Source organism: Phascolarctos cinereus, unplaced genomic scaffold (genome assembly GCF_003287225.1).
Source record: "Phascolarctos cinereus isolate Bilbo 61053 unplaced genomic scaffold, phaCin_HiC Scaffold_8;HRSCAF=390, whole genome shotgun sequence".
Lineage (NCBI taxonomy): Eukaryota > Metazoa > Chordata > Mammalia > Diprotodontia > Phascolarctidae > Phascolarctos > Phascolarctos cinereus.
The window spans coordinates 55,567,946-55,594,798 of NW_027556291.1; the positions used below are offsets into that span (position 1 = coordinate 55,567,946).

The window sequence follows — 26,853 nt, forward strand, 5'->3', positions numbered from 1 at the left end:
ACCCAATCACAGAAACAGAAATTGAACAAGCCATAAATTAACTCCCAAAATGTAAAAAAAAAAAATCCATCCAAATGAACCTATAAGTAAATTCTATCAAACATTCAAGCATAATTAAATTATTAATATGCAAATTTTTTGAAATGGAATGCATTTTACCAAATCCTTCTCTATGAGAAAAATATAACCCTGATGCCTAATTTGGGAGAGATAAAACAGAGAAATAAAACTATAAAACAGTTTCATTAAAAATTATTGATATAAAAATGGTCAATAAAATATTGTCAAAAAGGCTATGCTATAGCAATAAAGTTTTTAAATTATCTAATATGACCAGGTCATAGTTAAACCAGTAATGTGGGGGGGGGCAGGGGCCGGAGTTCAACAGTAGGAAAACTATACATATAATGAACCATGAGGACCAACATACCATAGTGGGTAGAGTGCTGGCTTTGGAGTCAGAAAGGCCCAGGGCCTAGTTTTGCCTCTGATTCATATTGGCTATGTCACCCTAAGTAAATCAGTCGACCTTTCAGTTATAGAGGAGTTGTTGATCAGCACTGGTAGAAGGAGATTCCTTGAGAGAGTCCCTACTCCAATGAAATCCTAGGTCTGGACCAAAAAATATAATATATTCGTATATTAATAATGAAAATAATCAAGAACCATATGGTTATGTTGATGGAAGTAGAAAAAGCCTTTGGAAGAATATGACATTCATGTATGTAAGAAACACTAAAAAGGGTTAGAATAAATGGGACTTTCCTTAATATGATAAAAATAGTAGCTAATTAAAGCCAAGTGCTAACATTATTTGTGCTAGAGAAATATTAATCATCTTTCCAATAAAACAGGGATAGAGGGCAAAGGTGCCCACTGTCACTGGTATCATTCGATACTTCTGAAAATACTAAATAATAGCAGAAGAAAGAAAAGAAAGAGAGAGAGAGAAGGAAGGAAGGAAGGAAGGAAGGAAGGAAGGAAGGAAGGAAGGAAGGAAGGAAGGAAGGAAGGAAGGAAGGAAGGAAGGAAGAAGGAAGGAAGAAAGAAAGAAAGAAGAAGAGAAAGAAAGAAAGAAGAAAGAAAGAAAGAAAGAAAGAAAGAAAGAAGAAAGAAAGAAGAAAGAAAGAAAGAAAGAAAGAAAGAAAGAAAGAAAGAAAGAAAGAAAGAAAGAAAGAAAGAAAGAAAGAAAGAAAGAAAGAAAGAAAGAAAGAAAGAAAGAAAGAAAATGAGAGAATACATGTAGGCAAAGAAGAAGCAAAATTATCCATTTGCAGATGAGATTATGGTTTGCTTAGAAAAGCTTAGATTCAATGAAAAAAAAAGAAACTATTAACTTCAGTAAAGCAACAGGATACAAAATAAACCCACAAAAATCTTCAGTCTGTTTGTTACTCATAAAACCCAGCAAGAGGAGGGGTTTTTTAAAATTCCATTAAAAATAATTCCAAAACACAAAAAACATAGCAGTCAACTTACCAAGACATACTTAAAACTCGTGAATACAACTACAAAATGCTCTTTAGAAATAAAGGAAGACAATAATTTGAAGGATATTCATTGTTCATGGTTGAGCCACACCAATATAAAAATAATACCACCTAAATTTACTTGCAGATTTAGTCCCATAGCAATCAAGTTGCCTAGGAGTTAATTTATAGAATTAAGCCAAGTAACAAAAAAAAATTCATCTAGAATAATAAAAGTCCTAGAAAGGAAAATATCCTATATAAAGCAGTAATCACCAAAAGCTGTTTGGCACTAGTTAAAAAATAAAATAGTTGATCAGTGCAGCAGCTTAGGTAAGCAAGATCCAGAAGCAATCCAGAGTTATCTAGCATTCAGTAAACCTAAGGACACCAACTATTGGACTAAGAACTCCCCGTTTGCCAGAAATTCCTTGGAAAACTGCAAAATGGTGTGGGAGAAATTAAATTTAGACGTACACCTTGCACATATACCACACGATAAGCTCCAAATGGATTTTGTTGTTGTTATTGAATCGTTTCAGTTAGTATCCAACCCTTTATGACCTCATTTGGGGTTTTTTTGGCATAGATACTGGAATGGTTTGCTATTTCCTTCTCCAGCTCGTTTTACAGATAAGAAAATTGAGATGAAATAGGGTCATACAGCTAGTAAGTGTCCAAGACTGGATTTGAACTCAGAAGATGAGTCTTCCTGATCCCAAGCCCAGCGTTTTATCCATTGCACCACCTAGCTGCTTTCCAAATGGATACAAGGCCCAAATATGATGGTCACTTCATTAAAAAAAATAATAAATTAGAGGAGAATGAAAGGAGCTGCCTTATACAATTTTGCTAGGAGAGAACTCCTAACTAAACAAAGTAGGGAGGTGATCATAAAAAAAAAAAACAGTTGTGACTATGTAAAACTAAAAAGCTTCTACAGAAATAAAATCAGTGCTACTAGAATTAGACACTGAATAGTTATTTGGAAGGGGAGAAATATCTCGGCATCAAATATCTGAAAAAGGTCTGGAGTTTCAGTTCACAATATGTAGAAAATTGATACAAATATGCAAGATTACTCAATAGATAAGTGGCCAAAGGCAGTTTTCAAAAAGAAGAAATAAATGCAGGCTGTCAACAACCATATGGAAGAATGTTCCAACTCACTAATAAGAAAAGTACAAGTTAAAACTACTCTCAAATTTCACCTCAGACCCAGAGTGATCAACTGACAAAAGACAAAAATGGTAAATGTTGGAGCAGTTGTGAATTGGTCTAACCATTATGGAAAACAATTTGAAATGAACAAATCACTAAATTGTCCATGTCTTCTAAGCCACTGATACTACTACTACTAAGCATATACCCTCAAGTGGGTCAAAGACAAACTTTATACGTATGTATATATATGTGTGTATGTATACATGTATATTTATATTTATAGTAGTATTTTTGTACCAAGTAGCAAAGAGCTGGAAAGAAAATGGGTACCTATCAATTAGGGAATGGCTGAACAAAGTATGGTATAGGAATGCAATGGAATTTTGTTGTACTATTTAAAAAAATCAGTATGAAGAATTCAGAGAAACTTGTGAAGACTTGTGTGAACTGATACAGACAAAAGTGAACAGAACCAAGATTAGAGTGTACAGGATGACCACAATAAATATAAAGGAAAACAACTTTTAAAAATTTCAGAACTCTGCTCAATGAAATAACTGATGATGACTTCAGAAAACTGATGGTAAAGCATGCTTCTTGTCAGAAAGGTATTGGACAATTGGTGTGCAATGAGCCATACATTATGGAATGTGCTAATTTGTTTTGCCTACCCATACTTTGGATTCTGTCAGGCATGGCAATAGTCGCTGGGGAAATAAATCACAGAAAAAAGAAAGAAAGAAAAGGGTATCAATAAAACAACTTTTTTAAAAAGACACCATCTCTTGAAACTTGTGTATATAAATGCACCTTCCCCCCATTTCACCACCACAGAGAGACTCTTTTGACCAAATTGACAGGTTTTCAGTCAGCCATATCAACATTCAAACTGGATAGCCCTTTGCATTGTTGTGGATTTTGCCTGAGCCAACTGGTAATTGTCTGGATTGACTAAATAGGCCAGTTGTTTCCATGCGTTCTATAGACAGTTTTAATAACATCCAAGGGCAAATGTGAGGCATATGGTAGGTTCCATATAAATTCATCTCTCCTTTTAATAACAATCAGCATAAAGAAGCTACAGAATATTCTGATATTTCCAAAACACCAAGGGACGCCAGAGAGGTGTTCACTGTCACTGGGAGACATGGCACACTGAATATAGTTGCTTTTCATTCTCTTGTCAGAAATTTGGCTACCTGGCATTAGGAAGGTCCCAGAAGCCTCCCTGTTAGGGGTGAGGACACAGGTTTCAGATGCAGCCATGAAAGGGTGTTTGCTTTTTACTTTGCCTTCTGGAAGGAGGCAACTCATCTGACCCAGATTCCAATTTTGCTGGCAGAGTTTCTTCAAAGGCCCTCAGATTATTTTTCAGACCCAGTTGAGCAGTCACCATGTTGTGATTAATGGTTTTTTCCTTAACATTTTTAACACATTCAGGAAGTTGATGAAATCGATGAATAATATATTTGATTTTCACATGAATGACAGAATAGAACATTTTGGAATCCATATATGTGAGTGATCAAGTCAACTTTTGTGGTTTACACTTGCAGCTATTGGGGACAAGTTTAACGGGATCACAACTCTTGAGCTGGAAAGGAAAGAAGAAGCCCTTGAGCCTAACTCTGTCATTTGCAGAGGGCCAGGGAGGTAAAGCAACTTGGTCAAGGTTACCCATAAGTCCCTAGATCTAGAGCTGGAAGGGACCTTGGAGGCCATCTAATCCTGCCCCCTCATTCTACATGTGAGGAAACTGAGGCCCAGAGAAATGAAGCTACTTGCCCAAGGTCAAACAAATATTAAGTGGCAGCAGGAAGACTCAAACCCAGATCTTCCGACTAGTACCAGTGTGCTTTCCACTACACAATGCTGCCATAATGATATATAATTTAGGCACACGTTCCTGCATGATATTGTTGGAAACCATGTCCTTCATATCTCATTGAAAATACTCAGACCCCCAAGACTGTTCCTTTAAAAACAGAAAGAAGGTAGCACAGTAGATAAAGCTCTGGCCCTGGAGTCAGGAGGAACCAAGTTCAAATCTGGCCTCAGACACTTGACACTTACTAGCTGTGTGACCCTGGGCAAGTCACTTAACCCCGATTGCCTTACCCAAAAAAAAAGAAAACAGAAAGAATGGATTTCACACCATATTGTCAAATCTATAACAAAAAACATAGTGGGAATTAAATGGATCACTGCAGTTCCATGAACTCCTTCCTATTTAATGTCTTTGTGTTTCCCATCTCTTTAGTTCCTTCTACCCCACAATTTTTATTAGCCCACTCTCATGGCATTCCAATTCCACATTACCAGAACATAGATCTTCCTAATGCATCATCTTTAAAAGTTCATAAATGAATTGAGCCACTCTTCAGGCCAAATTTTACAAACCCAAGGACCCTCAGAAATCTTAGATAAAAATTGGCTCAATTTCAAAAATTAGAGCTATAGTACTTTTTCAGAAGAGATGGAAACATCCATTTCTTCAATCCTCCTTCCTCACTTATTCCACATCTGTCATAGGTAACCCATGGCCTAGCTCTGGGCTCTAGGTTCAATCTTAGGGGCTACCCTAAAAGTTCATTTCTCTGACTTATTATAACCCACCCAGAATTTACTCTGGGAAATCTCTGAATGGAGCTCATGTATAGCTTAGATCAAGGTTTCTATAGATATGAGTAACAGGGTTTTCAGCCCCCATATAAGCATTTAAAGTAACAAATGGTTTTACACTATTTTCTTTTACACCACATAAAATCTACAAAATGCCAAAGACTCACAGGATGCCAAAAATGAATATAGAAAACTCATCAGGGAACTCTCAGTAGCCCATAAATAATCAACATGATATTATTTCCTCTCTGGTGGGTCCAATTTTTTCCATGAAGACCTAGAATACTTGGCCTCTTTGTACTTCCTAGGGTGCCAAGATCTTCATTGACTAGGGCTGCCAAGGTGTATTGGCTCAGCCTGGGGGGGAGTATGGGGGGAGGGGGCCTGGGCAGACTCTCCTTGGAGGAACCACCTCTTTCCATGACCTAAAACAATTCTTCATCAAGGACACTAAGTTGATCCTCACCTTTTCCCATCATGCATCACCCACATGATTTAAGTGGGGAGAATGTCATAAACAATATCATTCCTGAACTCTTGCCTCCCGGTTTTAAAAGGAAGAATTTCCTAGGCAATATAATCCTAGAATCTAGCCTGCTGGCCAGAAAAGGGAAATTTGAGGACAGTGAAAGCCTGGGAGATTGTCTTAGGAGTAACCTCAAGTTCAAGACTTGAGAGAAATGGTATTTCTTGAGCACATCCTTCCTCTGAGAAGAGGATTGACAACATGGCCTGAAATTAGAGAAGTAGGGAGCTAAAATCATGCCATGAACATCAAGAAGGCCTTGTCTTTTCTCCATGCTATTACAATGAGTTATTCAGACAGTAAAGGTTCTATGGGAAGACAGCTGCCAGTCTGGTAGCTCCAAAGTGTCTTTCTGTTTTGAATTAAGTCCAAACCACAGAGTGACACTCCTAGTCTGGGAAGGGTTGTGTAGCACCCAGGCAGAGAGGAATTTGCCTGAAGGTTCAGGTATTGTGTTGGCAACCCATGTTCATTTCCCTTTTGAAGAGGGTCCAAACTATGGAGTGTCACTGAGTCTAGAGGACTCTAGGATACTATGGGGAAAAATGGGATCTACTATAGAGAGAAGAGAATTGTATTGTTTACGGACTTTTGAGATTGTGTGTTTTTGACATTTATTTATGGACTTTGGAGATTATATGTTTTGACACTTAAGAGTTTCAGAGAGTCCTTTATGTTTTGTGCATTTTACATGGGATGAAATGAACGCTGTCCTATACCAGATACCATTTGCTACCTTCAGTGTTCATATGGGAGCTGGGGACCTTGTTACTCATATATGTAGAAACCTAGACACATTAGCTGTTTGGGAAGAATTCCCAGAGTAAATTCTGAGTGGGAGCATAAGGAGCCCAAGAGTATGGTCTTTCACAGTAGCCCTAAAGATTGAATCTGATCTGCGTAAGCCCAGAGCCAAAGGTTCTTGGGCCATGGATCACTGTCATAGAAAAGCGTCCATTTTTTCTACCACAAGCTGCCTGAAATGGACTTATAAGATCTGCCTGAACAATTTCCCTAGACCTCAAGGTCCAAAATTGTCAGATCTCAGAATTACTTCATTGGTAATTCAATTCAACAAAGCATTTGTTAAACACCTACCACTTCCCAAGCAATGAAGAGGTACATAGTGGGTGTGAGCAGGCTACTACAACATATCACAAAGGTTCTACAAAGAAGAACTAGAGTAAAAGATGTCATCAAGAAATGTATTGTCAAAAATGGTTGTCTGGGGGGCAGTGGATAGAGCTCTGGCCTTGTAGTCAGGAGGATCTGAGTTCAAATTCAACCTCAGACACTTGATACTTACTAGCTGTGTGACCCTGGGCAAGTCACTTAACCCTGATTACCTCACCAAAATAAAAACTATTGTCTGGCCATGTGGTGAGAAGGAACTAACCAGTGAACAACTCGTATATTCCATTGGTATTCTTATAATGCCAGAAGAAATCGAGGAAGGCCCCCCACCATGTGAGGTGGACTCACTGTTGTACATCTATGAGAGAACATGGACAAGAGTCAGCCAGGATGGTCACACACAGATGGGATAAGATTTACATTATTGTACCAACTAAGGCTCTAGTTTCACGTTTAGGACTTCTGTGCCACCTTTCTTTCAGGCAAATTTTGACCCAAAACTGGCCCAAGTTGGCCCAACAAATTGAGTGGAAAAAAAGATTAGGAAATTTATAAGGCCTGTATACAGACCCTTCATCGTTAAGGCCCAATGTTGTCTTCAAATACAAAGTCCCAGAGAACACAGACCCAGGAATCATGCCTAGGGAGGTGGTTGCAATGACTGGGGTCAATTTTCCCTCACCATGGGCATCTTGCTTCCTGGGTACTAGGGAAATCATGGTGCTGTAAGTGGCAAATCCACATTAAAGGTAATCCACTTGAGGTACTCCTAGTAAGAATAGATCTCATGGCCTTTTGGGAACATGTAGTACTCAGCAATGAAGGAGACAGACAAAAAGAAAGAAAGAAATAGAAAATGTCAGACAGAGGGGGAGGGGGGAGGGAGAGAGAGGGGGGGAGACAGAGAGAGAGAGAGAAATAGAAATAGACGCAGAAAGAGAGAGAAATAGACACACACAGAGAAAAAAGTAGACCCAGAGAGAGATAGAGAAATAGACCCAGAGAGAGAGAGGGAGAGAAAGAGAGAGAAATAGACAGATCCAGAGAAAGAGAAATAGACCCAGAGAGAGAAAGAGAGAGAGAGAGAGATAAACAGACCCAGAGAGAGAAATAGACACACACAGAGAGAAAAGTAGACCCAGAGAGAGATAGAGAAATAGACAGACCCAGAGAGAGAGAGGGAGAGAAAGAGAAATAGACAGATCCAGAGAAAGAGAAATAGACCCAGAGAGAGAGAGAGAGAGAGAGAGAGAGAGAGAGAGAGAGAGAGAGAGAGAGAGATAAACAGACTGAGAGAGAGAGAGAGAGAGAGAGAGAGAGAGAGAGATGGAAAGAGAGAGGTCCAGAAAGAGAGATTCAGAGAGAGAAAAACCAGACAGACACAGAGAGAATTATGTGAAAAGTACTGTGTTAAGCACTAGAGATACAAATAAAAATCATGACAGTCCCTGCCCTCAAAGAGCTTACATTCTACCAAGGGGTTGGGAAGGGAGAGGAAACCTTTACCTTTCTACCCCAGCTCCCAGTCACTGGCCTCCCTTTTCTAATTGTCTTTTTTCTGAAGCGAGTAAGAGTTCCCACAAGTTTGGTCTCTCTTTCCCCAGGCTAGAAGCATCTGTCACTGACTGTAGCAGCACCAACTTTACTGGCAACAGGCATCCAAAAGGCAGATGTGACAGGCAACCAAAGACAGCCAGCTATTCAAACTGTTTTGTGAGACAAACTTAAGATAAGAAGTGGGGATTTTCTCAGGCCCACAGCTGCTGGGATTTATGGTGTGAAGTGCTATACACAGAGTCCATTGTTTTCTTGGAGTCTTATAGATCTGTGTGGAATAAATTGATATGGGGGGAACTAATAGGAGCTCATGAGAACCCAGATGTGAAAATGAGATGCTAGGGATGGTGACTTTGGGCAATCAGGACCACTGAGGCTATGGGTCTGGTCACTAATTGACCACATGGAAAGAAAAGGCTAGCAGGAGTATAAGGAGGCAGCAGACTTGGCTCAAAACTCCTGTTGGCCTTCAAGGGGAAGGAAGCAGACTGATTGAAAGTGAGCCCACTATCACCATGACTGCTTAAATATGGCTGCTTTTGGCTTAAGCCAAGATGTTAGTTGGAGATCTTAGGAGCTAACCCTTCATAGCTATTAACTTCAGTTTTTCCATCTGCAAAAGATTGGGGAGGGAATGCTTACGAGCCAAGTGCCCTCATGGAAATGTGAGATTTAACATGTGAGTAAATAATGTGAAAGACAGCCTGGCGTAGTGGATAAACAGCTAGTCTCAGAGTCAGAAAGACCAGAATTCAAGTCTCTGATGCATGTCATTGTTCATTCGTTTCAGTTGTGTCTAACTCTTCGTGACCCCGTTTGGGGTTTTCTTGGCAAAAATACTGGAGTGGTTTGTTATTTTCTTCTCCAGCTCATTTTACAGATGAAGAAACTGAGGCAAACAGAGTTAAGTGACTTGCCCAGGTTCACACAGCTAGTAAGTGTCTGAGCCAGATTAGATTTGACTCTAGGCCTAGTGCTCTATGAACTGAGCAACCTAGCTGCCCCATACTCCACAGCGTACTGTTTCTGTATTCCTGGGCAATTCACTTAACCTCTTAGTACTCCTTCAGGCAATCCTCTAAACCTATAAGATGCAGAGCTGTACTGATTGGAGTTTCCACACAGGGAATTCCCTGCAACCATGAAATTAGCAACAATAACACACACACACACACACACACACACACACATACACACAAAAGGCACAGTCCAATAGATGTACCTCAGGTGAATGAGGGCAGGGAAATATTAAAAAGAATGTCTCGGAAAGAGTTTAGCAACCATGTCTGTTGAAATTACATTGACATATTTGGCATAGACCATCTAATTGTCTTTCTATTGATTCACGTCTGGTGTCAGACAATCTGGAGTCCCTGCTGAAGTGAAGCATGCAAAGATCGTTTGTGTACATGGACCTTCAAGGCATTGTCTCTATGACCATGACAGATTGGGCACTGTTCAAGGAAGTTGTCCTCAGGGTATAATGCAGACCTTTTTGTGGAACCTAAAAAGCATGAGGCAAGAGGGGCACGTAAGGCCACAAATGTTTAACATACTGGGTGGAGGAACGGAAAGACTTGCAATGCCTCCTCATGGGAAATAAGACCATTATATCCACCATCCTACTCATGTGGTAGCCTTACCACAGGAGTAGATGGGTGGACAAGATTCAATTCTCTCCAGAAACTCATATTTCATAAGCGGAAATTGTTCGTGAAACCCTGAGAATGGAAAATGGATCTGTAATGTCAAATTAAAATCAGAAGACACATTTTGAATGGCCCAAAAGACAGAAGACAAGGTTCCTTATGCAAGTGTAAAGAGAAATATGTCTATTGGCTAACCAAGTAAGATTGAATTGGAAAGTACCAAGGGAACCATAGGAAAAGGTATAGTAGGAGCAACCAGCCCTTCCATCCAATGTTTAGTGAATCTATCGCTGGTTGACCAGAACAAGATATCTGAATTTCTAGAGCTTGAGGTTGAGGGGGAGGAGAAGACATTGGGCTTTTCCATAGGATCTAGAATCAAAAGGAGCAGCTTAGCCTAGCCGGGTCCTCTGATTTTACAGATGAGGAAACTGAGGATTGAAGAGATTAAGTGTCTTATCTAAAGTCACATAGGTGGCCAGCAGCAAAACTTGGAATCTAAGCCAGGCTGTACTACTTCAATCTACTTCCAAGAATTCCCACAACCAAGGAGAGGGGGAAGGGAAGAAGGCAGATCAAGCTAGAGAGGAGGGAAGAAAAGGAGAGAGACTAGATCAAGCTGGAGAGAAGAGGAGAAGGAAGAAGAAAAGTACAAAGAGAAGGAGAGGAAGGTGCAGACCTGGAAACAGTTGGAGAGGAGGGGAAGTAGATAAGGATGGAGAAGAGAAGGGAGGCAAGGGAAGGTTGGTGCCTATCAAAAAGAGCTATGATGGGCATTCCAGAATGGGTTTCATGCTCTCGGGAAAAGTGGAAAAAACAGTAAGCTCCTCACCACTGCATCCCACAGAAATGCAAGTGACCTCAGTGTCCCTATGAGGCCCCACAAAATCAGAATTAGGGTCCTCATATGGGTCCTTAAAGAACAAAATTCACTCAGCACAAAAGCCAACCAATATTTGTAATCCAATTAACCAAAGATAGGTGGAAAGGGGTTGTTGGAGGCCAGAGAGCCAAAAGGAAGTACAGAGAACCCTCAAGAGATCAGCAGAAAGGATACATACAATTAATTAGATCATCGGATTTCTGCTTATGGACCAGTCTGTTTGCCCATATTGGGACATGGAAGGAATGACTGCCAGTTAAAGCCAGTTGAGCACATGGTTTCAGCCAAGCTCTAGGAAAGACAGAAGTCAGCCCAAATAAACTAAGCCTCACCCAAGAGCCTCCACTACCCAAGAGTCCTAAATGTTGTCATCTTCCCATTATCCAATGGCTGGATCATAAAGGTCCAAGCAGAGGGAGAATCTCACTTATGAAGGCAAAGTTGGCCCTTTCCTTCCTTCACTAAGGGGATGCCAAAGCCATACCTGGTGAGTTCATAGTTCATTCATTAAGTTGCTTTTATGTATATGTGCTATTTATTCACAACTATGGATGCCTGAGTTATATTGGTTTCTTTTTTTTTTAAATAAAAAGGACTATAGATGTATACATGTGTGTGTATAGATATACATATACATGTATACACATATACATATATATAATTTTTCCAATATGAACTAGCAAGACTTCAGCTATCATATTGAAGTATACTTAAAAGGTTAATTTAAACTATATCCCATTGCATGGGAAGGGTAGGTGTATCTCACTTTACACATGCTTAAAAAAGGTCAAATGAACTGAACATTTCTAACTAAATCAAATTGTTTTAAATGTGTGGAAGGAGTCACTGTTGAAGTCACTTCTTGATTATTGGGTGAAGTAAAAAATGATGATACAAAATAAAGAATTACACCCTTTGAAAATTAATCTGGAACATCACAAATAAGTTTGCCCAAAGTCAGATGCACCTGACCTCATACCAAGATTCTGAGATTTTTTTTTTAATTCGGTTACTTGTTTTGAGAGGGGGGGGAAGAATAACAGCAAAGATGCACGATGGCCCATTTTACTATATCTTACAGATCTACCCTCTAATGATGACGTTTCCCATATAACTTCTTTCTTTTGGGGAGCAGCAAGAAAGGAAGAAAATGAAAAATCAGAGCTGTTGATACATTGAAATAATGTGTTTCTACTGTATTGAGTCTTGCTACCTTTCTTTCCATTGTGTCCCAAGCCCAAGTGATAACTTCCCTATTTCTTCTCCCAATGGAGCCCCTCTGTACTAATTGAAATGCTGATTTTTTTCCTATGTAATCTCTTGTGATAAAGCAATTAAAAATCCCGATGGTCTCTCCCCCCTCAACCTCTTCTTTTGTGGTGTTATGGAAAGAGCTCAGATTTAGAGTCAGAATCCCCAGGCTCCAGTCCTGGCTCTGGTACTCATTACCTGGATAACCTTGGCCAAGTCATATAACTTCGCAGACCCTCAGTTTCCTCAACTGTAAAATGAGTGAATTGGACTAGATGACCTGAAAGGTCACTTCCATCTCTAAATCCATAATTCTATGATTAGATGTCCTTAGAGGTCCCTTGATCCCATCTATGACTCTGGGCAAGTCACTTCTCTCTGGGCCTCAGTTTCCTCATCAGTAAAATAACTAAATGACTAAATTAGACCAAATGGCCTCTAATGTCCCTTCCAGCTCTTCGTCTATAATCCTGTGTTAAATGTGTATAGTCATTGTAACCAGTGCATGGGGGGCAGGGGGAGACCATGAACTTGATACCATTAAAACCACATTGCTGAAGGAGCCCCTATTCAATGTTTGACGCATTTTTGTCTGTAGGGTATGTAAAAGGATTGCTTTGTTTCCCTTTGCAAATCCATTTCCTTGCTACCAAGTGATGAAGCAAAGACCTGGAAAAGGGAGATTTTCCATAAAAAGTACATCTTTGTGAGACACTGGATTTTTTTTTTAGGATCCTGCTCCCTCTAAGGCTGTGAGCCTACGTGGTATACCTGCTGGAGGGGACCACTGGTCCCCAGATCTGCAGGGCCAAATGTTGACATGACTCTGTAAATACTGCTTCCTTCTGCTCAAGGGCAGCATGCATTAGACAAGGCCCTATGCTCTGCTGAGTACAGACATTTTTCTATGAAGCACCTGTGTCCATGTCTTAATTTGTTAACATGTATGGGTTTCCTTTTGGAGCTGCCCTGTGCTTGCTCCATGGGAAGAAGAATGAATAGTTAGCCAGGATGTGTTTCACCTAAACTCCAAAGCCATGCAACATTTCTTAGGCTAGACTGCTCCCCCGCCCCTTTTCCCATCTCCAAACAAAGCCAGCCAGCAGATTGAACAAGTAGCCCAGTCCTGCCTCCTTATCAAGGACACAAATGGAGAAAAGCCAAATTGCAAACGGCAGAAGGTACTCTGGACACCAATTGGGGAGACAGTGCAATCCACAATGCCTCTGCTGTACCACTATGCGACAAATAGATCATATCTGGAAACTGACAAATTACGATTGGGACCCAGGAGAAAAAAATACCCAGACCAAACCCATGAATACCACACCCCGTATTGGTTTATGTTCTCTGTCTCTTTGCATCAATCAGCTGTTTGGTTGTCCCCTTACAAAGTGTTAGCCCTGCTTTGGAGTAAATGCTAAAATAAACACAGATCACTGAAATACAACCCAAGCTCCAAAGAAGTTAGTTTATATTAGTCTGTAGAACACTGTGATATTGACGCTGGGTGAAAAATGGGACTGGGAAAGATGGCCTTTTTTTTTTTTAATGAAGGCAATGGGTTTTCTGAATGTACCACATGCCAGAAAAACCCCTATGGTTTAGTAAAAAACAAAATATTTCCTAAACCACAGCACAGACCTAATGTTTTAACACTATAGACTTCTCTATTTTACTCTCTCTCTTTCTTTCTGTGATTTTCAGCCTACGTTGAAGATCTCACAAGATGTGTTGAACAAAGTAGAAGACTTATTATCGTGCTCACTCCAGACTATGTTCTCAGAAGAGGATGGAGTATTTTTGAGCTGGAGACCAGGCTCCATAGCATGCTGGTCAGTGGAGAAATCAAAGTTATCTGGATCGAGTGCACAGAATTAAAAGACAAAGTGAACTGCCGTGAAGTGGAACTGCTGAAGAGAAATATCAAGCTTCTGTCGCTGGTCAAGTGGAAAGGCACCCAAAGTAGCAAACTGAATTCAAAGTTTTGGAAGCACTTGGTGTATGAGATGCCCATCAAGAAAAAAGTGACACTGTCCCGCCGCCAAGTTCTGGACTCAGCAGAGCAAGGCCTTTTTGGAGAGTTGCAGACCGCACCATCGATTGCCGTCACCAGCACCTCTGCTGCTTTGGTAGCCTCTCAGGCCGATCTGAGCGATTTCCACCAAACAGATTCCATGCCAATGAGACACTGTTGCAGAAGTTACAATTATGAGATGCCAACCTCCTCTTTGCCGATGGCTTCTCTAGGGTCCCACCACCACGCATACTGCAACATACCCTTGACACTGCTTAATGGACAACTACCTCTAAATAATGCCGCAAAGAATGCTCCCGAATTTCACAGAAACAGCCCTCTGCTGCCTTTGTCATCCAAGGAGCTTAGCTTCACCAGCGATATTTGGTAAAGATGATCTGAATTCTTCAGAGCCACTAAGTCAGCATCCCAAAAGGCCTAGGTTTTGTACTAAACATTTAAGATTCTACACAAAGAGTGCTTAAAAGTGGATGGAGGAAAACAGCACAGTTTTTTTTCATTTTTTTTCTTTTTTTGGTATTTAAATATTTTTGTTTACAGTTCTGGAATATTGGAGGACAAAAAGAAAACACATGAAGAACCTTCTTTTATAATATGGTACCAACTTTAGCTAGCCAGTTCTGATTTTTTTCCTTGAGAAGAAATTCCCATTGTCTTGGAGTAGATTTTATGATGTCACACGGATAGACTCGATCTAGCTGACTTGTATTTCTGTACTCATATTTCAGAATTTCAAATACAGAAAATTAGAGACTTGATTACAGTTTGGAAATTCTAAACTTAAGTTGAAGGAAGAAATCACTTACAATGAATGAATGAGGAATTTGCCTTGGGGAAAGGGCAGAGTACCCCCATTGTAATATAGTTAGAAGTTTTTAGGGGCTAATTGGGGAGCAGCAACTGAGGGCAGTGGTGGTGGAAAATGAATGAAGACTGGAGAGATTGTCAATATCGTGCACAACTACTGCAAGATTGATCAAGAACTCATGACAACAGCATTTTGTTTTATTAAGCAAGCACATCTTTAGAAGAAAAAAAAAACAACTGGGAGTCAGCTAAACAAAGGGAGAGATAGCTGTCAACTCTCCTGGATTGATTTTCAGCAACCCATGGAACTTACTTCTTTCACAAGTCTTGCAACTTTTGAAAGACCTTTTTGGAAGTGTTTTGAACACAGGTTTTGGGTTTTTTTTTTTTTAATTTGCTAACAAAGTCACATTTGGATTTCTTTTTTTTTATTATTATTATTAAGATCTCTTGACCTGTTGTCAGATTTGTACACTGATAGGATTTTCTTCCTGTTTCTTTCAGCGTCGATGGAGTTTCCATTTAAATACACATTTGACTGAGAATGTCACCAATAAAAAAGAAGAAATATTCACAGCACTATTCACAGATGAAGTACCAGATGATTCAAGTTTCTTAGTCACAGGGTAGCAATTCCAGGAAAATCACCAGGAATGTAGCTATGAAACAGACTATTCTGCTGAGGTTTAGAAGGCTTCTGTCAGAGGATACCAATTCTTGATCCTTCTAACAGCCCACTTGGGAGACTGGGATCTTCAAGCAGAGAGACCAGGGCATGAGTAGAACACCAAGTACAAGACTCCACAAATTCTCAGTAATTGCAGGTTTGCAATAGGTAGAATGGCCCTGTTTGAATGACTACTCCTTGAAATTCATCAGATTTTGCCCTCCCCACTCACAGTTGCCCTAGTGGGGGTCAATCCTGACTCCAGCTCAACTTGGGCATTTTGCAGATGGCACTTACAACTATGCACCAGGCTGAGTGAACAGAAGCGATGTACCAACAGTGAACAGTACAGCAGAATTCCAGATTGGTCTGGTGCTTTTAATTGTGTTCATAATTGTGCGATAAGCTTGTGCAGTCACCTACTAGCCGATGGATTTTGGTTGTCTCCTTAATCCTCTTCTCTTGATCAAATGTAAGCCATTGCTTTATTCTAGATATCCATTATCTATAGTCATTCATTCAATGCTTTATTCACAAATGTAGTGTGTGGAAGCTTAGTTGTCAGTGTGGGGGTAAGAGCTTACTCCCTCAGTTAAGTTCCCACATGTACGTGTTTCATAGATATAGTCGTTCCATTAAGAACAGTGACTTTGGCCTCCATTCTAACTGTATGTATTTCCAAGCAGAAATTGACAAACTCTACTCTGTTTTCTACATGTTACAGACTTTCTGTTTATGCTGGGTATGTTCGTTAATGCAATGTGTAACTAAAATAATATTTGCATGAAGTGAGCCGCATATGTTTCAAGTGACAAGTTGTGATTTCATTATTTTGCTTCCACATGATTCTAAATCTGATTACTCTATAGAGGATGTTCAGTGATATTTTTAAACTATTAGTTCTGTAGTATGCATGCCTGTTCTGAAAACCTATTTCAGGTTTCTCTGTTTCCTTGATTTATGATGATTAAATGTGGGTAACCGTTGGAATCAGCTGGCCACAATGTATCTTTTCACTAGCAGCAGGTATCTGAACACAGCATTACGTCTGCACATGTGCGCGTGCATACATACACAAGGCTTTTCCATAATTTTCAGGAAACAACATGAACAATGTCTCTCTAGATTTACTTCTATAGGACAAATTAACCTCTGATTGTTATCTGAGATTTTGTGAGATACAGTCCTTAAAGTGATGAAAAACATAACTACCTCCAGTTCTGGAAAATCTAGAGAAGCAACTGGTAAAGTAACAATCTGGATAACTGGTTCCCATGCCAATCAACAACACATTATGTTTTCTTGGGGTAAAAGGAGGCATTATGAAAATCACTGATGAGATAAATTAGCAACACAATATGGCTTTGGAGGCATCAGAAGTTAAAACAGTAGTGAGAAGGTCCCGCACCCAGCCTGAAAACTCAGAGAGGCAATGTCAAATTGGGGAGGGAGTAGAGGGGTGGAAAGGAAGAGGGGTTGTTTGTATGCCATTTATTTCTATTGGCAAAATGAGAGGGCACGATATTAAGGCCTAGCGAGATTGAGTGATTTGCCCAAAGTTACACATAGAATCATACTGTCACTTGGGAAAAGATCCCTAGGGCACTCTACTAGAGACCTTGTTCCAGGCTGACGTCAACTCCATTAACAGCCACTCTTTGAACCTAGTCATTCAACCAGTTCTGAGCTCTTCAGACTGTACAGTTATCTAGCTTACTTCCCTTCACACTGTTACAAATCATTAGACAGTCTTCCACATTTCCCTGATTTACCAGTGTAATAACCCTGGGAAAAAAAAAAAAGAAATGAGGTTAATCTGGTACCTCCTGTTTCTGATAATGCCATACTCTCTATAATCACTGCTTCCCTTTATAAATGTTTACTAGCCATCCTTTTAGATCATTTTAAGATTTTGTTAGGAATTAAAGTCATACTTATTAACCCCTGGTTTATAGATTCCATTTATATCAATCCAATTTGGGATCTCAAGTAATAGAAGCCAAGCCAACACACTCCTCTAGTCTAACTACAGTGTTTATTTGCATTCACAGTTCTAGCAGAACAGCCCTGTGCAGAATGATACAAGGCGTCATGGTACCTCACCTCATCACCACCCTAGGTCACAATCTTGTTCTGGTCCTGGGGTAGGAAGCTACAGTTACTTAACTGCACCCCAGGAAACCAGCCCTGCCCAGGACTACAAGCTAATTCTGAATGGTCAAAGGCTAACATTATTTCACACACAGGAGGGCAAAGTGAACTGGAGCCTTTTAAAAATTCACCACCCTAAGATAAGCAGACCCCAGGGACCTTTGAATACACCAATCATGCCTAGGCTAGAAAAGGACATTGAGTTGAGTTGCTAGAATTCCTTTGGTGTCAGGGGGCTACACTTATAGACTCATCAGTCACTCTTGTCTACATTCCCCTCTGGGGGAAGGGGCCCAGTCTGGCCGGGCTGCATACCCACCGTTTGCCCTTTTATGAAAATCGGGACACCATCCAAGGTCCAGGATGAGATCCAATACCATTTTGTCTTCAAGCACATTTCCTTAAAAATAGACAGGTATGGAGTTTCCCCAAAGCTACTGGCATGGCTAGCAGATGCCAGCGCAATGGAAAAGGTTGCTATTCGGGTAAAGGGAGGGGGAAAGAGGGAGCAGACAGAAGATGCATGGAATAGGGTGACTGAGGATTTAGGGGAAGAGGAATTTCAGATCAAGAAATAGGAACCTAGGACACTGGAAAGAATGTAGCATGCTATCCCCTTTTTAAAGGAAGAAAAAAGGGATCTAAGTGATAAGAACATACCATTTGGTCAGCACAAGGAGATTCAAAACCTACAGAAAGAAGAGATTCTGAATGACAGGTAGCCTGGTGCTTAAAAGCTCTGGGTGGAAGGAGGGAAAAGGAGGGGGTGCAGAGTGGAGAAGAGTAACACTAGTCCAAACCACTTAGTACTCTTTGAGTTTTGATTTTTGAACCAAAATAAGGACTTTGAGCATTTTCCGGGAAATCAGGTAAAATTAAAAGAAATCCCTTGTGAACACCACATATAAACCTTAGGATTTTGTGAGCTAAAGCAGCCAACTGTCAAAGGGGAAAGACAGAAAGTGTAGTCCCGGAATCCAGAGAGGTCATCAAGAGGGAGAACTTGCCCCTGCAATTACACTCTCTTAAAAATGTATTCGATCTATTTGTTTCTATTAATTATTATTCTGTCATTATAAAATACTATTCTGTTATTATCAATTTCAGATTGCTGAAAAGTCCTAAGATCTAACACTAAAAGGCTCTCTGGTTAACATAGGCAACTGTTTGAGAAACAATAATCATTCAATGCAAACCATTTTGAATGACTTGTCTTCTTTTAGGACTGAAGTCAGCCACAGGCAATTTGAGAAGGGCATTCAGCTGTCTCTTTAATTACCATGAGATGAGGACTTGTAACCTAACCCCAAGGAAATGTGTCTACCAAAGTAGGCCTGCTGTTCTCACCGCCATGTTTTCCCTGGCAGTAATGAACTCCATCATTAACAGGCACTAGGGACCGTGGAGAGTGTCACTGGGGGCTATCAGAGAAGTTAAAGGTACAATTGCTGCCTTCAAGAAGCTTACCTAGCATGTACCACACGTGCAAAACTCATTTTCAAGGCAGTGGCCAAGCAAACATAAGCTTCTGTAGTACAAATTGGAGGAGAAGAGTATTTGGGGAATTCTGGGTGGAATCGCTGACTATGGATGGATTATCTGACCTCCAAAGGTTCTATGAATTAGAAGGGCCCTTAGAAATGAGGACAGAACATAGAATGTGCAAGATCAGATACGGGAAAGACCTTAGAACTTAGAATGGCAGATGCAAGAGGGGCTCTAACACACAAAGTCAGAGCTGGAAGGGACCTCAGAACATAAAATGTCAAAGCTGAGAGGTATCCCGGCACTTTAAGAGATCTTAAAATAGAGAATGTCAGAGCTGGAATAGTGCTTTAACCATGGCACAGAAAATGTCAGCCTGGACAGGGCACAAGAGACAAAATATCAGAGTTGAGCCCTCTCAGCCCTAAAACAAAGACTATCAAGGCTGGGAGGGTCCTCAGAATATACCATGTTAGCCCTGGAAGGGACCTCCAAAAGAAGGCCAGCCCTGAAAGGTACAGTAGGATAGAGGAAAGAGAATGTGAAAGCTGTGACACACCACGGTACACAATGGACAGGTAGGTTGCACAGTGGATGCAGCACCAGCCCTGGAGTCAAGAGGACCCGAGTTCAAATTCAACCCCAGACACTTACTACTGTGTGACCCTGGGCAAGTCATTTAACCCCAATTGCCTCCCCCCCTCCAAAAAAAACCAACCATGGAATATGAAATGTCAGAATTTGAAGGAAGGGGGCCTTCAGGCAGGGAATGTCAGAGCTGGGAAGGACCTTAGGAGAGGGAATATCAGAGCTAGAGGACATCAGGGAGAGTAAATAAAGAGTAAAGTACAGGATAGGACTTTAGGACACAAAATGAAGGAGCACATAGAAGTTCGAGCTGGAAGGGACCTTAGAACATAGAATGGCATAAATAGAAAGGATCTCAGAGTATGAGAGCTGGAAATTTGCTTAGAACATAGAATTTAAAATGTCAGTGCTGACAGGGACTTTAGAATGCAAAAGAGAGACTATCAGAGCTGTGAGGGACATTAGGACATAGAACAGAGAATGACTGGCCTGGAATTGACTTTAGAACAGAGAATAACAGAATTGGAAGAGATCTCAGTGCTGGGAGACATCTTAGAACTTAGGCTATAAAAATGCCAAAGCTGTAAGGTGCCTGGAAAGTAGGACTGACATTGTCAGAACCAAAAAAGACCTCAGAGCTAGAAGGACCCTGAGAACAGAGAAGAGACAATACCACAGCTACAAAGGACTATAAAACATAGAATCATCAGAACTTGAAAAGATCTTAAAAGAAAACAGAGGATGTCAGAGTTGGAACCACCTTAAAACAAAGAAGTTAACAACTGGAAAGAACTTCAGAGCTTGAAGGAACCTTAGAACATAGAACTTAAAATGAGACCTTAGAATATGGTATTTCAGTCCTGGAAGGAACTTGACAACGAAAAGGACCCTTAGAATAGAGAATAGAAGGTGTCAGGGTTAGGAGGGGACTTAGAACAAACAGCGTGGTCCATAAGATGCTAGAACCCAAAGGGATCTTAAAACGAAACAATTTCAGAGCAAAGAAGAACTGTAGAACAGAAAACATAGAACATCATTTCTGGAAGTGATTTTAAGACACAAGATAAAGTTCAGAATTAGATGTTATCACAGAACATAGAAAACTATGTCAAAGCTAGAAGGGACTTTAGAACAGAGGGCAGAGAAAGTCAGAGCTAGGAACCACCTAAGAACTTTCAACATTGAATGTCATAGCTAGAAGAGCTATTAGAACATGGACTGGGAGGTGGGGGGGAGGCGGTAACCTGTGGCCTTCAGGCCACCCATAGCCCTTTAGGTCCTCAAGTGCAGCCCTTTGACAGAATCCAAAGCTCACAGAACAAATCCCCTTAATAAAAGGATTTGTTCTGTAAAATTTGGACTCAGTCAAAAGACCACACCTAAGGTCCTACAGGCCACACATGGCCTCAAAGCCACAGGTTCTCCACCCCCTGAGGATGTCAGACCTGGAAACAACTTAAGAATATAGACCAGAGGACACCAGTGCTACAAGTGACCACAGAGCATACAGTGGAAATTCTACAAAGAACTTCAACACATAGAATGTGAGGCCTGAAAGAATTTGAGAGCAGTAAAAGCCCATGTAACGCAGAAAAGAGGACTCTGAGCTAAGCTACACTTGAAAACATAAGAATAAATCATTTTAAGAACATAAAAGAAGGTCACTTTAAAACAAAGTATAAGTAGCAGGTATCTTAGAATCTCCAATGGCAGACACGAAAATAAATTGAGAACATAGAATGTAAATAGTGAAAGGGACCTCAGAGTTGCAAGAGCCTGTAAAGAACAGAAGAGGGGATGTCAGACCTGGGAGAGACCTAAAAATGAAGGTATAAAATGGCAAAGCAGAAAGGGACTGCAAAACAAGGAACAGAAAATGGCAGAGTTGGAAGAAACCCTAAAACTGAACATTTCGGAGCAAGGAAGGGCTGAAGAACATAGAATATAAGAATTGGAAAAAACCTTAAGACATAGAACCTAGAATTCAGAATCAGAAGTTATCTTACAACATGGAAAACAATGACAGAGCATAAGGGATCTTAGAACAGAATAGAGAATGTAAGACCAAAAGATGTTTATAATATAGAATGTCAGAACTAAAAGATAACAAAGAATATTAAAAGTTCTTTTTATTACTGGAAGGGAACATAGAGCAAAGAAGGTCAGAAGAAGGAAATAAACTCAAAAATAAAAATACTGAGAATCAAAGAACAGGAAAACAAAATTGGGAACAAAAAACTACAAAGATGACAAAGATGATTTTAACAAGACCAATAAAATAAGCACACTACAGATTGATTTGGTATGTTAAAGCGGAAGGAGAGGGGGAAGAAGAGGAAAACCAAATTTCTAAAAGAAAAAAAAAAGAAGAGGGTCAGTTTGCAACAAAGTAAGAGGAAATTATCTGAAATGGTTATACCAAATATTATCAACAAAGTACTAGATCAGTTGTTTTCTGCAAATCTTGGCAACCTAAAATATTGAAAGAGGGAAATGTGACAGCTATAGAGTAACTAAAACTGAATTCGCAGTAGAGATAGAAATACTGTCCAAAGTAAAAGCCTCATAAAATAATATAGAATTTAAATATTTTTAACTTCTAATCATTGTCATCACTCACAAACTCAACATGCCAAGACTGCCAACACAACCAACCTCATAGGTTTGTGCTTTAGGGTCTATTAGTACAATACCCCTGCCCAGTCCATTGAGGCAGTGGCTTGGTCTGAATCCTGTATCACCCCACAAGGGATAGAAGATGCTGATTCTACCCAACTGCATGAAGAAAAAGGAGAGCAAAATGAACAGGTAGAGTAGGAGAGAATAGTGAAAGACAACAACATGAAACCAGCTAGAGGGAAAGGGGTTTCTATGCCAAAGAGAAAGGGGACTAGAAACCCTTCTGTGTTCAGTCCTCTCTCCATGACGTTATCCCAATATTAGGAGTCTGAGGATGCCCAGCCCCAGGAGAGCTGTGGCACAGAGGGAAAGCACAAGATAGGGGTGGGAAGCCAATGTCCTGCTCCCTGAGGATGCAAAAGAAAGGCTGAAAGGCAAAAAGTTGAGAGAAGAAAGTCTGGGTCTAAAACTAGCTCCAAAGCAGATAAACCAACAAAGAGACTCAAAGACAGAAGGAAAGTAAGGGGAAAAAAGAAAAGAAAAACCAGAACGCATTGAACAAGTTATAATATGGGGATAAGGACTAGGCTTGTGGTTTGATTGATATAGGGATCCCAAGGATGAGGAAGCTCTCTCTGCCAATGCAGTCAGTGCCTTCTCTGGAAATTTACAGTCTTAGAGAGTTTCTTGGTAACACAGGGAGGTTAAATAACTTGCTCAGGGTCACACAGCCAATATATAACAGAGGCAGGCCATGAACTAAGGCATTCCAGGCTCCCAGGTCAGCTCTATCCACTACACTATGTTTCCTGCCTTTACAATATTGCGAAAGGAAATAAAACAAAAATTTCCATTGGACAGAATTCTGGGGACACACTTGAAATCACAGAACAACAGCAAGAAACTCCAAGATGGTTCAAAAGAGAAATAAAACTTCAGTAAAGATATTAGGATGGAAATTGGGTCAAAAATCTGATCTCTCAATAAAGAATTAAAGAAGAAAACTCAGAACATAGAAAATACTATGGAGAATCTCTCCAATGGAGAGGTTCTGAAAGAAAAGCAAAAAGCAATAAAGTTAAATGAACACATTCCATCCAAACCAAAATGACTAATCTGGAAAGCAGGGTGATCAGAAATAACTTGAGTATCAAAGGACTCCTGGAAGAACATAATAAATAGAAAGCTGACTATCATACAGCAACAAACAAAATACAAGAAAACTGTTATCAAAGTTTGAATGCAGAAAGCAGAATATTGATGAATCAAATACACAAATTGTTGCCAGAGGGGGGAAAACACACTTGAAACTCACAGGCTACATTTGTGGTTACATTTCACAATTTCAATAACAAACAACAAATTTTGTAAGCAGCCAGGACAAAGACCTTCAGGTATAAACAAACGCCAATTCAAATTACCAAGGATTACGCTGCAGAAATCAGAGAAAAGAATGGAATAGGATGTTCCAAAGAGCAAAGGAGCTCAAGCTAAAACCCCAAATAACAGCACTGGAAAAGCTAAGCCTAATCATCCATGGGAAAAAAAAAAAAGTTAAACCTTCAACAAAAGAGAGATATTTGAGATATTCCTTTAAAAAAAAAAAAAGCGTTAGTAGAAGTCAACTTGAAAATACTCCAAACAAGAGAAACGCAAGAAAAATAAATAAGTGCAATTATCAAGTAAAGGTTAATGAAATCAATTGACTCGGGGGTTTGTATGCTATTTCTTTAAAAAATTAGACTGAAGGGTAAACAAAAGAACAAAGAGGGATCATCAAGGGGCAAAGGGTAAAAACCACCTTAGGGGCTAAAGATTTAAGGGCACTTAAAGAACCAGGAGAAGGGGAGGAAGAAAGGATGAAGAGCTGAATCAGTATTCCAGGAACTCAATCTCACACTCCCTTATAGGTGAATAAATATATTTTGTGGGAAGTCACATGACTGGGTAGAAGTGAAGCAAGACAAAGAGGGAAGCTGGAGCTGTACTCTCACCCAGTTCAGAAGTGGGATGGGGTGTACATTAAAGGGTAGGCCTCACCCCTCCAGGGAAAATGAAAGAGTGCTACTAAAAACCATTCCTGTGAGGGCACTGGGAAGTAAGGCTTATATCTGTAATAAGAGGCAAGGGACTTAGAATCAGTTTCATCATAGGGCAAATTTGCGCACTAGAACATTTTCTCCATGAAAGGGTTAGACTGCATACTATCCCAGGAAAAGGGATTTATGAGGCCCCAAGGCTAACAGCATCCAGCATTGTAGGAGAGATAGAGAGTCATGGATAGGTTAACCTGACCTTGAGTATTGTGAGTAATCATGATAAGGACAGAGGATATAACTGGGCCTCATGACTTAAGACAAAGTGACTCCCATAATATAACACTGCTTCCATTTGACACTGTCCCCCTAATGATTTAATATTTCTAAGAGTGAAGCACAGCAGAAAAATGAGGGAGGGAGAATGGGATAAGATCTTCCAATACAATAACATAAAATGGGATAGAAGTAGGAGTTCAAATTTGGTACCCCAGAATCTCTACCCTCATGAGGGACAATGAGAAGAGATAAGTAAGGGGCATAGCCCAAGAATTCTACAAAGCAATTTAGAATCTACTAAAAGGCCAGGAACATCAAAAGGAAAACAAAGTAAATGAAAATTTCATGGGCACTGCAAAAAGAAAAAATGTTATCCTAAACTAAGAGGTCAGGGAGAAAGGGAAGGAAGATTGTGAATGGTAGACCTGACAAGAAAGGGAAAAGGAAGTTTCAAAAGAGGAGGGCAAACAAATAAATAAAAGAGAAAGGAAGAGAAATTAGCAGTTTAAGTAAGTTCAAGGAACTGAGGCAGATAAATTGAAGGGGGTGGGGAGACCCTGTGGGAATATACTGGCATCAAAGCAGTGTAAGTAAAACTAATTGCTAGGACAATGGACCAACTTAAAAGAGAAAGGGGACAAAAATCAATACAAAAGAAAAACTAGAGGATAACACAAACCAATCATAAGCTTAAATGTGACTAGATTAAGTAATCTAATAAAACAAAAGAGGGCAACAAAATCCAGTGATCTGATGTGTGTATGTGAAAAACACATAGTGAAGATACACAGGGAATTAAAATGAGAAATTGGAACAAAATTTAGTATGTACCAAGTGATTTTTAAAAATCATGAGTTCCAATCCTACTATCAGACAAAATAAAAATTCACAATATATCAAGATAAAGAAGGTGCCATAGACAATGAAACTTCAAAACCAAACATATATACATCAAATGGCATGTTATTCATAAAGCAGAAGTTAAATGAATTGCAGTAAGACGTAGATAGTAACATAATAGTTCTAGGAGACTTGAATGTTCCTTTCCCAGAAGTGGATAAATATAACAAAGATAAACTGAAAGCACAATATAGAAGTGAACAAAATGTTGGAAAAGTTAGCTATGAGAGATACATGGCATCTTCTGAATGGGAACATTAAAGACTATGCATAATTGCAGCATCAGTAGGTTCCTTTAAAAAGAGATTATGTGCTAGGGAACAGAATATAAATAAATCTAAATAGCCATCATATTCTTTCTATACTACAATACAATAAAACTAGCAATGAAAGGAACATGAAAGATAGAAACCTAAATGAAGACTTAAGAATGCCATGCTGAATAATGAGTAAGTTAAAGAAATATTTGTAAACATTAGTTGTGTGAAAGAAAATAACGAGATAATATACATCTCTTAAGATGTGTGTCATTAATATAGAAAAAGATACAGTTAATGAATGGACATTCAATTTATAAACTTAGAGAATCGACAAATTAACAACCCCAAAATAAGCACCAAAAAACAAATCTTGAAAATTAAAGGAGAAATTACACTGGAAATGGCAAGATTATAGAAATGATCAGCAAAACTAAAAGCAGTTCTTTAAATAGATTAAATCAATAACCTAATTTTAAAAAAAAACAAGGAAAAACAAATTGACAGAATAAAAAATAGTGAAATCATAACAGAGAATAAAAATAATTACTAAAACCTCTGACAAAATATAGCCAAATTGAGAATTTAAAAGAAATGGATAACCTACAAAAAATATAAAATATCCAAATTAACAGAGCATAAAATAATTATTTAACAACCTAATCACAGAAAATGATTAGCCCATGCATAAAGTACCAAAAAAATTGGTCGGGATGAGTTTGCAGGTGAATTCTATCAAACATTTAAAGATCAGTTATTACTATTGTTACA

General features: G+C 39.5%; 1 protein-coding gene across 1 annotated transcript in view; it reads left to right on the forward strand.

Moving 5' to 3' along the window:
- The window catches only part of IL1RAPL2 (interleukin 1 receptor accessory protein like 2), a 206,348-nt gene extending 189,588 nt beyond the window's left edge, over positions 1-16,760 (forward strand). Inside the window, exon 6 of the mRNA XM_020975137.2 lies at positions 13,963-16,760. Coding sequence (XP_020830796.1) covers positions 13,963-14,663 — 701 coding nt within the window. The 3' untranslated portion in view covers positions 14,664-16,760. The remainder of the gene's footprint in view (positions 1-13,962) is intronic.
- The last annotated feature ends 10,093 nt before the right edge of the window (positions 16,761-26,853 follow it).